Source organism: Lagenorhynchus albirostris, chromosome 6 (genome assembly GCF_949774975.1).
Source record: "Lagenorhynchus albirostris chromosome 6, mLagAlb1.1, whole genome shotgun sequence".
NCBI classification, from domain to species: domain Eukaryota; kingdom Metazoa; phylum Chordata; class Mammalia; order Artiodactyla; family Delphinidae; genus Lagenorhynchus; species Lagenorhynchus albirostris.
In genome coordinates, this window is record NC_083100.1 from 33,752,150 (window position 1) to 33,765,320 (window position 13,171).

Here is a 13,171-nt window from a genome sequence, read left to right on the forward strand (position 1 = left end):
AGGTAAAAATTAAACAATACATGGAGAATAATAAAAGTAATAGGAAACTGTCAAATGGTTAAAAAACATCCTGGTTGCTAGCAATGGTCAACAGTGAGATAAGCCAGCTGAAAAACTGAGGTGGTGAATACCGTCAAACGGTCTCCATCCACCTCCCCTCATGCCTTGTCTATGCATACTTGAAAGGCCTCAAATCATTTCATTTTGAAGCAAAAAACACACCCACACCCACGCACACACACACATATTTATGTATCTGTGTGTATGAAACACAGGTAATTGTTTATTAACTGACACAAAATAGAAATGGAAATGTAACAGCTTTTGAAGACTTAAACCAACCCTCCATCCAGTACCCTAACACCTTCCAGAAACCCAGGGGCTCACAATCACCAGAAGGCCTGCGGGCATTTTAAACAAGGTTCAAATCATAGTCATTGCTAGGTTGAAACCTGTAGTCCACTTTTTTCTCTCCCCTCAAAAGGCTTTCATGGCTTAGAAAAAGCTTGTTGCCTTTTTAATGTCCTTTCATACGGGTGGCTGTGGGGAGCCGAGAAGGAAGCCCCTTTCGTTACACAGTTTCTTAGTGCCCTTTACCTTCTGTACCACTAGGACAGTGTACACAACGGTGTAAACATATTGGAGAAAGCTGGACTTTAAGGCCATTGTGCAAGTACTGCAGTCTAACACAAGATATTTGCACTAAGAAATAAAATGCTAATATTTGGTTGAAATTCCCATTTGTATTTGCATTTGTATGTTTGGTGCCATATAGGCATTCTCTTGAGTCTTTCTTTTTAAGCTTCACTTAGGGGCAGGTTAAAACCTTTCTCACCTAACAATCTGGAGTCTAAGGTTTTATATATATATATATATATATATATATATATATATATAGTGTGTGTGTGTGTGTGTGTGTGTGCACATGTGCAATGCACTTAGAACACTTACAAGACAAACAAAATTCCTAAATCAATTGTATTTCAGGACCTAGAATATCCGTACCATAAATATCAGTGCACTGGTAAGAAAACAAGGCTGTACCCCTTAAGTCTGAGAAGGAAAGATATTTTTCAGGTAAGCACTGTTCTTCAAAAACTATATGATTCATCTTCCTATTTTTTTCATTTATTCTTCAGAACTGTTTTTTTTTCATTTGCTTTGTAAACAAGTAGTGTGGCTTTCATATTTTTTATTTGCTTCTTAAACAAGTTGTGTGGCTATCATCTATTTTGCCCACCCCAGACTAGCCTTAAAGCAAACATTTTAAATAATCTGAACATTCAGGTCTAGATAGGGAACCAGTTCCTATTTCCTTTTATTCCTCTGTTTTGCTCTTAAAACTTCATTCCTGTGGCTCTTCTTACCCTACATATCTTTAGGCTTCTCAGAGGATTTCTGCTCTGTGGAGATACCCTTGGGGCAGCTCATGTAGATGAAGTGGAACTTCACATGCAGGAGAAAAAAAGACCTGGTGATATCAAAGAGTGAACCCTTCCAGAAGGGAGAGATGCAATGGGTCATTTTATTGCTCCAACTGTGGTTCTCCAGTCAAGTTAGACGAGACAGCTTACATATTTTCTGCTTTTTCTGGCTCTCTTCCTAGTCTTTTCTCTATTCTGAGCATGAACAAATTCTTCCATAAGAAAGAAAAAGATTCCTCAAATTCCTTAGGCAATCTCTGGAGAAATAAACCATCTCAGGAGTTTTAGGTTTGGGGAGGTGCAAGGAGTACATAAGAACATTGTTGGGAGAAGTGAATCAGTATTTCATTTTTCACTATTGACATTAATTCAGAACAGCATGATATATGGCAGTGACACGATATTTCCATTTGCTTTCCCTGGGCCACTCTTTATATTTGGAAGTTTGCAGCAAGAAATCTGACCATAAAGAATCTCTCAGGCAGTGACAACTTTCCATAGTCCTAAATCCAGCAGCTGCCTGCAGTTAGTTTTGAATAGAGGACTTGTCTACCAAAATAAACCCTTCTTTAAAACCCAGTTTACATGGTTCTGAAGAACCTAGGGGCAGGACAGGAATAAAGACACAGACGTAGAGAATGGACTTGAGGACACGGGGAGGGGGAAGGGTAAACTGGGATGAAGTGAGAGAGAGGCATGGACATATATACACTACCAAATGTAAAATAGATAGCTAGTGGGAAGCAGCCGCATAGCACAGGGAGATCAGCTTGGTGCTTTGTGACCACCTAGAGGGGTGGGATAGGGAGGGTGGGAGGGAGGGAGACGCAAGAGGGAAGAGATATGGGAACATATGTATATGTATGACTGATTCACTTTGTTATAAAGCAGAAACTAACACACCATTGTAAAGCAATTATACTCCAATAAAGATGTTAAAAAAACCCAAAACCCAGTTTACTACAACATGGATGAACCTAGAAAACATTATACTAAGTGAAATAAGCCAGACATGGAAGGATAAATATTGTATGATTCCACTTATGTGAGGTTCTAGCATGGTCAAATTCATAGAGACAGGAAGTGGAATAGTGGTTGCTAGGGACTGAGAGGAGGGAGTAACAGGGAGTGATTGTTTAATGGGTACAGGGATTCATTTTGGGATGATGAAAAGTTCTGGAGATGGATAGTGGTGATGGCTGTACTTGATGCCACTGAAATGTACATTTGAAAATAGTTGAAATGGTAATTTTTATGTTATATATATTTTAACACAATACAAAAAAGTAAAAACAAAACCAAAAACAGTGTAATCATCCTAAAACACTGAGTTTTTCTCTTCACCGAAGTTGCTAATGGAATCTTTTAAGGTCTGAAAAAGTAGCAGAAAGAGAAGAAAAGATGTTGGGAGATTAGAGGATGCTGGTTGTAAGTGTTGGGAATAGCCAATATGTCTTACTTGTATATTTTCCATAATCTAACTGTTTGCTCTGGGCTTCCCACGGACTCTCTTGTTCCCCAGGGTTTACTGTGAATGAGAGGCTCTTGCAATACGTGTTATAATTAGTTTCATTAAGACAAAGGCTCTAATGCTCACCCACTGTCACCTGCCTCCTACAAAGGCATTCAGTTTGTACCCTACAGGGTTGCATGCCTAGCAAAATAGGATTTTTTCCCCTTTTCTTCTGTTGTAATCTTTTCCCTGCCCATTTCCCTCTTATCACTCTGAAAAGAAAAAAAAATGGGGAAGAGGAATCCCAGGGTAAACACCCAATATCTAACAGTTACATAGAGAGTAAGCAAATATAGTAAACAGTGGAAAATGCCTATTATTCTATTTCTACATTACTTTTTGAGTTTTACTGGACAAACAACAATAATGAAATCAATAAGAGTAATGACAATAACTTTAACTTACAACTGTATTTTTATTCTGTAAGTGTCATCATTATTCATCAATGGAATAACATATGTTTTTGTATATGTAGTAAAAAGTAAGGGATACATAGTTTAAAAGAGATTTAAAGAATTGGTACATGAGCTGAAGAAATTATCCAAATGCAGCACAGAAAGTCAAGGAGACTGAAAATATGAAAGAGAGGATAAGAACCATGGATGATAGAAAGACATAGTCTAATAATCTTTCATTGGAGCTCCAGAAAGAGAGAATGGAATAGAGGCAACACTCAAAAAGAAAATGGCTGATGAAAAACATGAATTGATAATTGGAAGAAGCACAATATGCAACAAGCAGGGTAAGTTAAAAAAAATAATCCACGCTAGACACCTTATAGTGAAAACTGCATAGTAACAAAGGCAAAGAAAAAATTCTTTAAAACATCCAGAGAAAATGGGAGATCACCTGAAAAAAGGGAAAGACAAGAAGGCTAAAAGTAAACTTCTCTACAATTAGGCTAAGAGCAATCTTCACAAGAGCAGCAATGGAAGACAAAGCTGGGGAAATGGTATCGCCAAAGTTCTGAGAGAAAATAACTGTCAATCTACAATTAAAACCTTAGCATGACTACCTTTCAACAATGAGAGTTTACCTTAAGAAACAAAAGCAGAGTTTGCCACCAACAGGCCCACACTAAAGAAAGTTCTAAAAGATTTATATCCAAAGAAAGGAAAATTATTCCAAAAGTAAGATTTAAAGTGCATGAAGGAATGATGAACAGTTTTAAATTTATTTGCACTTAATGAAAATAGCTTCAAAGTATATAAAGCAAAAATGAATAGAATTGTTCATTGTTGACAAATCAACAATATATCAAACAACTTCAATACATCTTTCCCTGATAGCTTAAGCAGACAAAAATTATATAAAGACAATGTGAATAACACAATTAACAACCTTGAAGTTTTGAACGTATGTAAAAACCTGTACCCAACAATTCAGGAATACACACCCTTCTCGAACACATAGGAAATAATTGAAAACACTGATCACGTACTGGGCCAGTACTTCTAACAAAGCTAGTGCTAGTTCACTATCTTTGATGAAACACCAGGTTTTTCTCAATTTTTTGCTAACCTTTAATTTTGAAAAAATTTAAAGTTGCAAGAACAGTAGAAAGAACTCTATTTTTTTTTTTTTGCGGTACGCGGGCCTCTCACCGTTGTGGCCTCTCCCGTTGCGGAGCACAGGCTCCGGATGTGCAGGCTCAGCGGCCATGGCTCACGGGCCCAGCTGCTCCGCGGCATGTGGGATCTTCCCGGACCAGGGCACGAACCCGTGTCCCCTGCACCGGCAGGCGGACTCTCAACCACTGCGCCAACAGGGAAGCCTGAAAGAACTCTTTTATATCCTTCAAATAGATTCACCAATTGCCAATATTTTGCCTCTTTGGTTTTATCATATTATCTATCTATCTATCTATCATTTATTTTTTCTGAAGCAGTGGAGAGTAAGTTGCAGATACAATGACTCTTCACCCTTAAATACTTCTACATGTATTTTCTAAGTACAAAAGCATTCTCTTACATAATAACAGCGCAATTATCAAAATCAGGAAATTGAACATCAATCCCAATAGTACTATCTAATCTACAGTCCATATTTAAATCCCACTGATTGTCCCAGTAGTGTTCTTTAGCTCCATCTCCCCCAGCATCCAATCTAGGACCATGCATTGTGCTTAGCTGGCATATCTCTTTTTAGTCTGGAACATTTCCTCAGCTTTTCTTTGGTTTTTAAAACCTTGACTCTGTAGGGGAACGGAAAATGTCACCCCAAAATATGCCACCCTGCCATAAGAACTGTTATGAGCTGAAGGAAACTGAGAAAAAGCAAACACCGGATGAGCTCTTTGCCTCTCCCTAGCTGCCTGAAAGGAGGGCATAAAACCCCCTTATGAAGATTCCCCCATTCCCACCCCAGGAGGGGAGAATAACCTTATCAACACATGTAGAGATGGCACCAAGAAGGATCTATGTAAGCAAACCTTGCTAAGTAACCCTTATCTACCACCAGGGTGCTCCAGATACATATTCACCTTCCACAATTACCACCCCTAAAGAGTCCAGAAACCCCTTTCCGGGACTTCCCTGGTGGTCCAGTGGTTAAGAATCTGCCTTCCGATGCAGAGGACATGGGTTCGTGCCCTGATCAGGAAATTAAGATCCCACATGCCAGGGGGTAACTGAGCCCACACACTCTAGAGCCCACGTGCCACAACTGGAGAGCCCACACACTGCAACTACTGAGCCCATGCTATCTGGAGTCCGTGAGCTGCAACTAGAGAGAAGCCCGTGCACCGCAACGAAGAGCCCTCACGCCGCAATGAAGATCCTGTGTGCTGCAACTAAGACCTGACGCAGCCAAATAAATAAAAGAATAATAATAAAAGAAACCCCTTTCCTTTGTCTTGTTACTTCTCTACAAGTGTATTGTCCTTTGTAAGAATGGTATAAAAGCCTCCAAGGCTAGCTGTTTCTTTGGGGATTGTCTCTTCTTTCCATGAAGTCACTTCCCCTGTGTCACATAAAACTTTTAACATAAAATAAAATGTGTGTGTTTTTCTCCTGTTAATCTGTCTTTTGTCAGTTTATTTCACAGACCCATCCATTGAACCTCAGAGGACAGAGGAAACTTCTTCCTTCCCTACAACACTTTTAAAGCGTACAGTCTAGTTACATCGTAGAACGTTCCTTAGACTGAGTTGATCTGATGCTGCCTCATGATGTGACTCAGGTTATGCTCTTTTTCTGCAGGAAAACCACGTATATGATACTGTCTCTCCAGTGTGTCCTATTAGGGGGCACACGATGTCAGTCAGTGCCATTATCAACAATACTAACTCTAATCACTTGATTAAGGTGATGTCTGCCAAGCCTCCCTACTATAGTTACTATTTTTTTCTTTTGTAATTAATAAGTAGTTTGTAGAGAGGTACTTTGAAACTATGTAAATAAATATTTTATTCCTCATCAAATCTTCCCCTCTAGTTTAGCTATGATGCTTCTTGTTTGAACCAATTACTACTATATTGCAAAATAGTGATTTTCTAATTCTGTCATTTCTTTTCCAGTTATTATTTGGCATTCTACTGTATAAAGGAGCTTCCCTTCCTATCTAGCTGTTGATCCATCCATCCCTCCATCTATCTGTTTACCTTCAGTATGGACTTATGTATTCTTATGTTATTCAGTGGTATAACACATTACATTACTCTCACTATTAGGATGCTCAGAAGGTACCAGCTTTGGCCAGTGGGAGTCTCTTCAAGCTGCTTCCCACATTTTTTTACATATTCCCATCATTTTTTGGTCACTTTGTTAAAAAATGTTCTGGCTTAACAAGATGTTCCCAGCTCATCTTATACTTTCCCTGACCCAGCCTCAGTATTGGCTACTTCTCCAAAAAGGCCTAGTTCTTTTCAGTAGCAAATGGCATTAAGAAAGCAATATCTGAGTAGCAGACCAACACTTATGTAAAATACAATAATATATTTCTTTTTTAAAAAATGTACCTAGGAGAATCAAACGCGAATCCTCTCTGAGAGACCACACTTCATCCGAGCCCTCAAAAAAAAAAAATCCCACAAATAAAATTCCAAGGATAATTAGCATATCATTGTCAAAAACAACAAAACACACATGGAAAAAAGATACCATATGGAAGAAACAAAAGAAACAATAAACAACAGAAACGGACTTACAAGGAAGGACCTTTGCTCTAGATATATAAGAGCTTAGAGAGGAAATTATAAAACTTTACTAAACGGCATTAAAAATGAGCTAAACAGATGGAGAATTACACCGTGTTTAAAAATTGGAAGAGGATATTACAAAGGTGTTAATTATCCTCAAAGTGTTCTATAATTTCAATGCAATTCCAATGAAAATCCCACTAGGGTTTTTCATGAAACTTGAAAGACTGAGTGTAAAATTTATATGGAGAATCAAACGGGAAAAATAGGCAAGATACTCCTGAGGAAGAAGATGAAGTAAGTGGTGAGACTTATCCTAGCAGATATCAAGTATTATTATAATGCTATAGAAATTAACACATTAGGATGTTGGTACAGGGACAGATAAACTGACCCCAGTAGAACAGAGTAGAGAGCTCAAAACAGACCTATGCATTTATAGAAACCTGATATATGAGAGATTTGGCATGCAGATTGCTGAAGAAATTAGGGTGAGACCATTGGGTTAGCATAGAAAAAGTCAATTTCCAATGTATTAAGGATTTAAAGTGAAAGGAAAAATTTTACAACTTTTTTTTTTTTTTTTTTATCGGTACGCGGGCCTCTCACTGTTGTGGCCTTTTCCGTTGCGGAGCACAGGCTCCGGATGCGCAGGCTCAGCGGCCATGGCTCACGGGCCCAGCCGCTCCGTGGCATGCGGTATCTTCCCGGACCGGGACACGAACCCATGTCCCCTGCATCGGCAGGCGGACTCTCAACCACTGCGCCACCAGGGAAGCCCTACAACTTTTAAAAGAATGTACTGGATATCATTTTGACCTCAAGGAGGGAAGGATTTTTTAAAACAAGAAATAAAAGGGCTAACCATAAAGGAAAAGACTGATAAAGTCAGCAGTATTAAAATTAAGAACTTTTGTTTAAAAAGACAATATGAACTGGGGAGCCTGCTTGTAGCATTCATAACTGATAAAAGATTAGTATCCAGAGTATAAGAACTCCTATAAATCAATAAAGAAAGAAAGGGAGGAAGGGAGAGAAAAGGAGAGACACAGAGACATAGAGACCAAAAGAAAATAAACAAAAGACACACAGAGGTATTTCATAGGAGAAAAAACACAAATGGCAAATAATCCATGAAAAGACATCCAGCCTCATTAGTAATTAGGGAAATGCAAATTTGATCACAACATGCTACCATTCTACCCACTAACTTAGCAAAAATTAAGAAATCTGATTTTATGAAGTTAGTGTGGATGTGGGTAAGGGACTATGATACACTGCTGGTGCATAAATTGTTACAACCACTTGGAGAACAATTTGACACTATTTCATGAAGGTGAACATTCATATACCCTGTGACACAGCAAATCTACTCTTAAGTAAGTACTCTAGACATATCCTTAAATGTAAGTACCAAGTATATTCAAAATAGCAAAAAGAAATAAAACAAAAGGCAAACTAAATAACTGAAATGTTCATCAACAGAAAATAAAGTGTAGCCACATAGATCAACATGGATGAATCTCAGAAACACACTGAGTTAAAGAAAAAACAAGTCACAAAAGACTAAAAACAATGTAATATCATTTTTATAAAAACTCAAAAGCAAGTAAAATAAAATAATATTTTTAAAATATATAAAAATGTAGAAATATTATTTTTTAAAAGGGTAAGGGAATGACGACAAGGAAAAAAATTCAGGGTAGAAGCCCCTCTGGTGGAGGGGCAGGCTGATGGGAAAGGGACACGAGTGGATGTGACAGTACTGATGATGTTTCTGGTTGTTACATCGGGTAGTGGGCTCATGGAGTTCACTTTACTATGCTTTTAATCTACATCAGTTTTCTCAATCTTGACACAATTGACATTTTGGGCTGGTTACATCTTTGTCATAGGGGGCTGTCCTGTGCATTATAAGATATTTGGTAGCATCCTTGGCCTCTACCCACTAGATGCCAGGAGCACCCCACCACCACCCAGCTGTGACAATAAATGTCTCCAAACACTGCAAGGGTCCCTGGGAAGCAAAATTGATCCTGGTTAAGAATCACTGATGTACATATTTATATATTTTGAATGTTTTAAATGTTCTATAATAAAACAAAGTTTAAAAGTGACGAGAAGAAGTTTCACTGTCTGTGAAGCACAACTAGGAAGTGATCATTAAGAGCTGAGAAAGCCAGAGCCTGCTGAAGGCCTTTGAAGTGACAGTGCAGAGCAGTGAGAGCTGACAGTTTCAGGGGGGTTTGACTAGCAGGTGATATTTCAAGAAGTGCGACTGGGTATCAGGAAATCAATGGCTCCAGATACACTGGAGGAAATTCTCTTCAACTTTTCTCAATTCTTTGGGAAATTCAAAAGCTTAGTTTAGCCTTTTAGTGTTGCTTTTTTTTTTAAGCAGGGCCTTCTATTTATATAAGACCATCTAAGGAGTTGAAGGAAGCCCATACATTTTGTTACCTTTGAGGAGGTGGCTGTGACTACAAATTTACCACACAGATGACTGGGATATTTCCAGGGATCAGAGCCAGATTACATAACACCACTGCTCCAGGATGATGAGTGGCTGAGAGCCCATTCTCACCACTGCACCCAGTTGATCCAAGAGCCTCTCCAACAGTGTGGCTCTACTTGATAGCCGCTATCGGGTTCTTGCATTTGCACTACAGTCCCCCTTAACCCCTCATGGGGAGAGTTTATTACCCTTATTTTAAAAACAAAGAAGCATAGACACAAAGAGGATACATGGCTTTTTTGAAGATAACGTAATGCAGAGTAACTGATTAGAAATATTGGCATGAAAATCAGGTCTACCGAGTCTTGGTATTTACGGTTTTTTCACCAGGCTCTGAACGGTGTTTGGGCATGTGCAGACAGGTGTGTGTGTGTGTGTGTGTGTGTGTGTGTGTGTGTGTGTGTGTGTGTGTGTGTGTGTGTGTGGTTTGGGAGTATATGTATGTTTCCCTGAGGACAAGGGAGAAGACAAAGGATTGAAGAGAAGAGCTAGAAGGAGGGGCATTGTAAAAATCAAATGAGATATATATTTGAAAGTACTTTATATTTCTGTATACAAATGTGATTGTCATTATTAGAATGATTATCTAAAATGTAATACAGGTAATAAAACAACCTTCACGGGTAGGATGACTCACATTTTCTTGGCACTAGCTCTTACCATATGTCCAGCTCAGAGGAATATTCAGTGGCTCCCAGCAAGGCATCAGGAGGGCGGTACCAGAGAGTCACAACTTCTGAAGAGTATGTCTGGCTGGGAATGGACTTGGCCCGAGCAAGACCTGACCGAAGGGGGAAAGCACAGAACTCACTGTCCTGAGACCTTCTGGAGAGCCACAGTGATACAGTCTGCCAAGGAGAGTATAATTGGCAGGGTAAACAACATTTAAAAAATAATACACAAACTTTGGTGCTTTTAATAGAGCTACTCAACTATCTTGATTCTTACGTACCTCTTCATCAAATGAATTTCTCAAAATTTGGCCTACTTTGCAGCTAGATGTGGGCTTCCTGGCAGCTAAGTGTAGCAAGGCAACTAAATTTTTGCCTATTTGATATGAATAGAAGTGATGTGTGAACTTCATGGAGGGGTTAAGTGTTGGTCTCTTTTCTCCTTCCTCTAGGCTGTAGTGGCTGCCATCTTGAAATAGGCCGTGGGGCAATACCTAGGGGTGGTGGGGCCTCATGACAGAAGGAGAGTGGACCAAAACACCATGGGGCCACTGCAGAGCTCTGACTGCTTAGGTCAGACTGTTACATGAGAGAACGTGAAGCTTCGAGCATGTATACACCTCTGTAATTTGGGCTTTCTGTAACAGCAATGGAAAATCGATTCACTACTACTAGGGCCACCCTCCATTTCTGCAGTCCAGGAATTCCCAGTTTAGTAGATACAGGGTGAGGGCTGTTGATCCACATTACTTATTTGGCAGGACCTTAGCTGGATCATTCTCAAGTGCTCCTCTACAAAATGAGAGTACTTTCATCAGTTAGCTATTTATCTCACTGGATCACGTGATCTACAGCTAGAAAAAAACCTGAATAGATGAGTTCACTGTTGTGGGGAATTTGATAAATGAATGTCTGTTAAAGGCTTACTGCAGCTGTAGTAGCATCATTTGACATCTGCCAAACAGAGAAGGGTGGTTCCTCAGCTTATACAGAACCAGTTTTTCAACAAAAATTTATTGAGCAACTGCTATGGTGCCAGGCACTAGGGATATAATGATAAGCAAAAACGGATCCAGGCTGCCCTCATAATGCTTATAGTCTAGTGGAGGAGACAGAATCATCACAGAAGTATATATGTGTGTATATATGTATAATTATAAACTGTGATACGTGCTAAAATGGAAAGACACAGTGATACTCAGGGGAAATCTGCATCACTTTGATGAGAATAAAAGCCTCAGGTACCCATACAGTCCCACTATATAGATACATAGGTGAGCAGGAACAGGTGTCCTGGAGCCTCCATTCCAGAAGGAGTCCATCCTACAATCTGGGCTTAACCTCTTTATCATGTCATCCTGGGATAACTTTGATCTAGTCTGATGGAATTTGTACATCCACCTAGATTTAGGTAAACCTACCAAGTACGTTCACTCTACAAAAGTCTTTACATCAAAAATGGCAGTGAGGTAGTAGGGGTAACCAAGTTTTAGGATCTGATTAGACTGAGGCTTGATGGAACCCTAAGAAGTTACCAATCTCGTCCTATTTCTTGCCTCAATCTTCCTATATGGTTGTTTGAAATCCTGACAAAGCGTCATGTTCCCCGGTTCCCACTTTTCAAAAGCCAGCCCTAGTTGATGCTTTAAACATGTGCACACAAAAGCATCATTGTTCATAGCCCAGGAAGAGACTCGGGAGGCGACTTACCAAAATCAGCCACTTTGAGTTCTCCCAGGTGACTGATGAGTAAGTTCTGAGGTTTCAGGTCCCTGTGGAGAACGTGTTGGTGGTGGATGTACGCCAGGCCCCGCAAAAGTTGAAACATGAAAAGCTGGAAGGAATGAACACCTTATCTAAGCAGATTTGAGCCACTATGTGTTGATTTCTCCTCTAAATCAAAAACAGTCATCTGAAAGAATATAGTAAAAGGGTCTCTTGAGAGACGAAAAAAAATGGAAGATTTTGCATTCGAACAGGAAAAGAAGGACAAGGAAAGTCAAGTAAGTAGACCATGTCCCAAACAAAGGGATTCTGGCTTTTCCTGACATCTCATTCCTTTGACACTGAAGGAATTACCTTTCCTTAAAAATCTAAAGTGAAACTTTGAAGTTTCCGTTGGAACACTAGTTATTGATTTAGATGTGAAAGATTTAATTTTTTCCCCACTGATGAACTTGGCATATAAGATCAAAGTTGACCTGGAAATGATATTCTAACATTTACAACTGCTTAAGTTTTCCAGGTTCTCTGATATAAAACCCTTTTAAAAACAGAACACAGGGAGACCAGACTGGGAAATATATCCTTAGATGGAATTAGGAAATAAAGGAACCATTATCTTTTTAAACGAATTTTTAAAGTATTAAGTTCAAAGTGAAAACAAGGGAAATATACAGTAGAGATTCAGAGGGAAAAGATACCAAAATAAATTAGACCAAAAAAAAAAATCAAAAGAGAATAAGGAATAAATAGTATAGAGAAGAAAAAAGGGGGCGGGGGGTAACAAAAGGAAAAATACATTCTAGGCCTAAATTTTAAAATGTTGCTTGTGGTTACAAGGCAGAGGAACGAAAGACATTATTAGGTTCCCACCAAAACACAAGCTTAAGGAAAAAAAAAAAAGAATGCTAGTATTCCAAGTGTCTTTTGCTATTTTCCAGTGCCACTGGCAACTGAGAATTCAAACACCAACATTACTGTTTACAAAGACCTATGCCAACTGAGAACACGTTCTGGCAGTTTTGAAAAGACAAGGCCAGCCCCAGCATTCCTGGGACACGGGCAAAATAGTAGATGCAGAGCCATGCAGATAAATCCACTTTTTCCATCACATCTTGGAAACTAGGAACTTCAGAGATGCTCGAACCTGCTATGACCTAACAATGACTTGGACACGTTGGAATCAAG

At 39.1% G+C, this 13,171-nt stretch overlaps 1 protein-coding gene across 1 annotated transcript in view; it reads right to left on the reverse strand.

Moving 5' to 3' along the window:
- Positions 1–13,171, reverse strand: part of CDK15 (cyclin dependent kinase 15) — an 88,760-nt gene that overhangs the window by 45,210 nt on the left and 30,379 nt on the right. Inside the window, exons 7-8 of the mRNA XM_060152316.1 lie at positions 11,972–12,095; positions 10,251–10,371 (exon numbers count right to left, since the gene is read on the reverse strand). Of these exons, the coding sequence (XP_060008299.1) occupies positions 10,251–10,371; positions 11,972–12,095 (245 nt within the window). The remainder of the gene's footprint in view (positions 1–10,250; positions 10,372–11,971; positions 12,096–13,171) is intronic.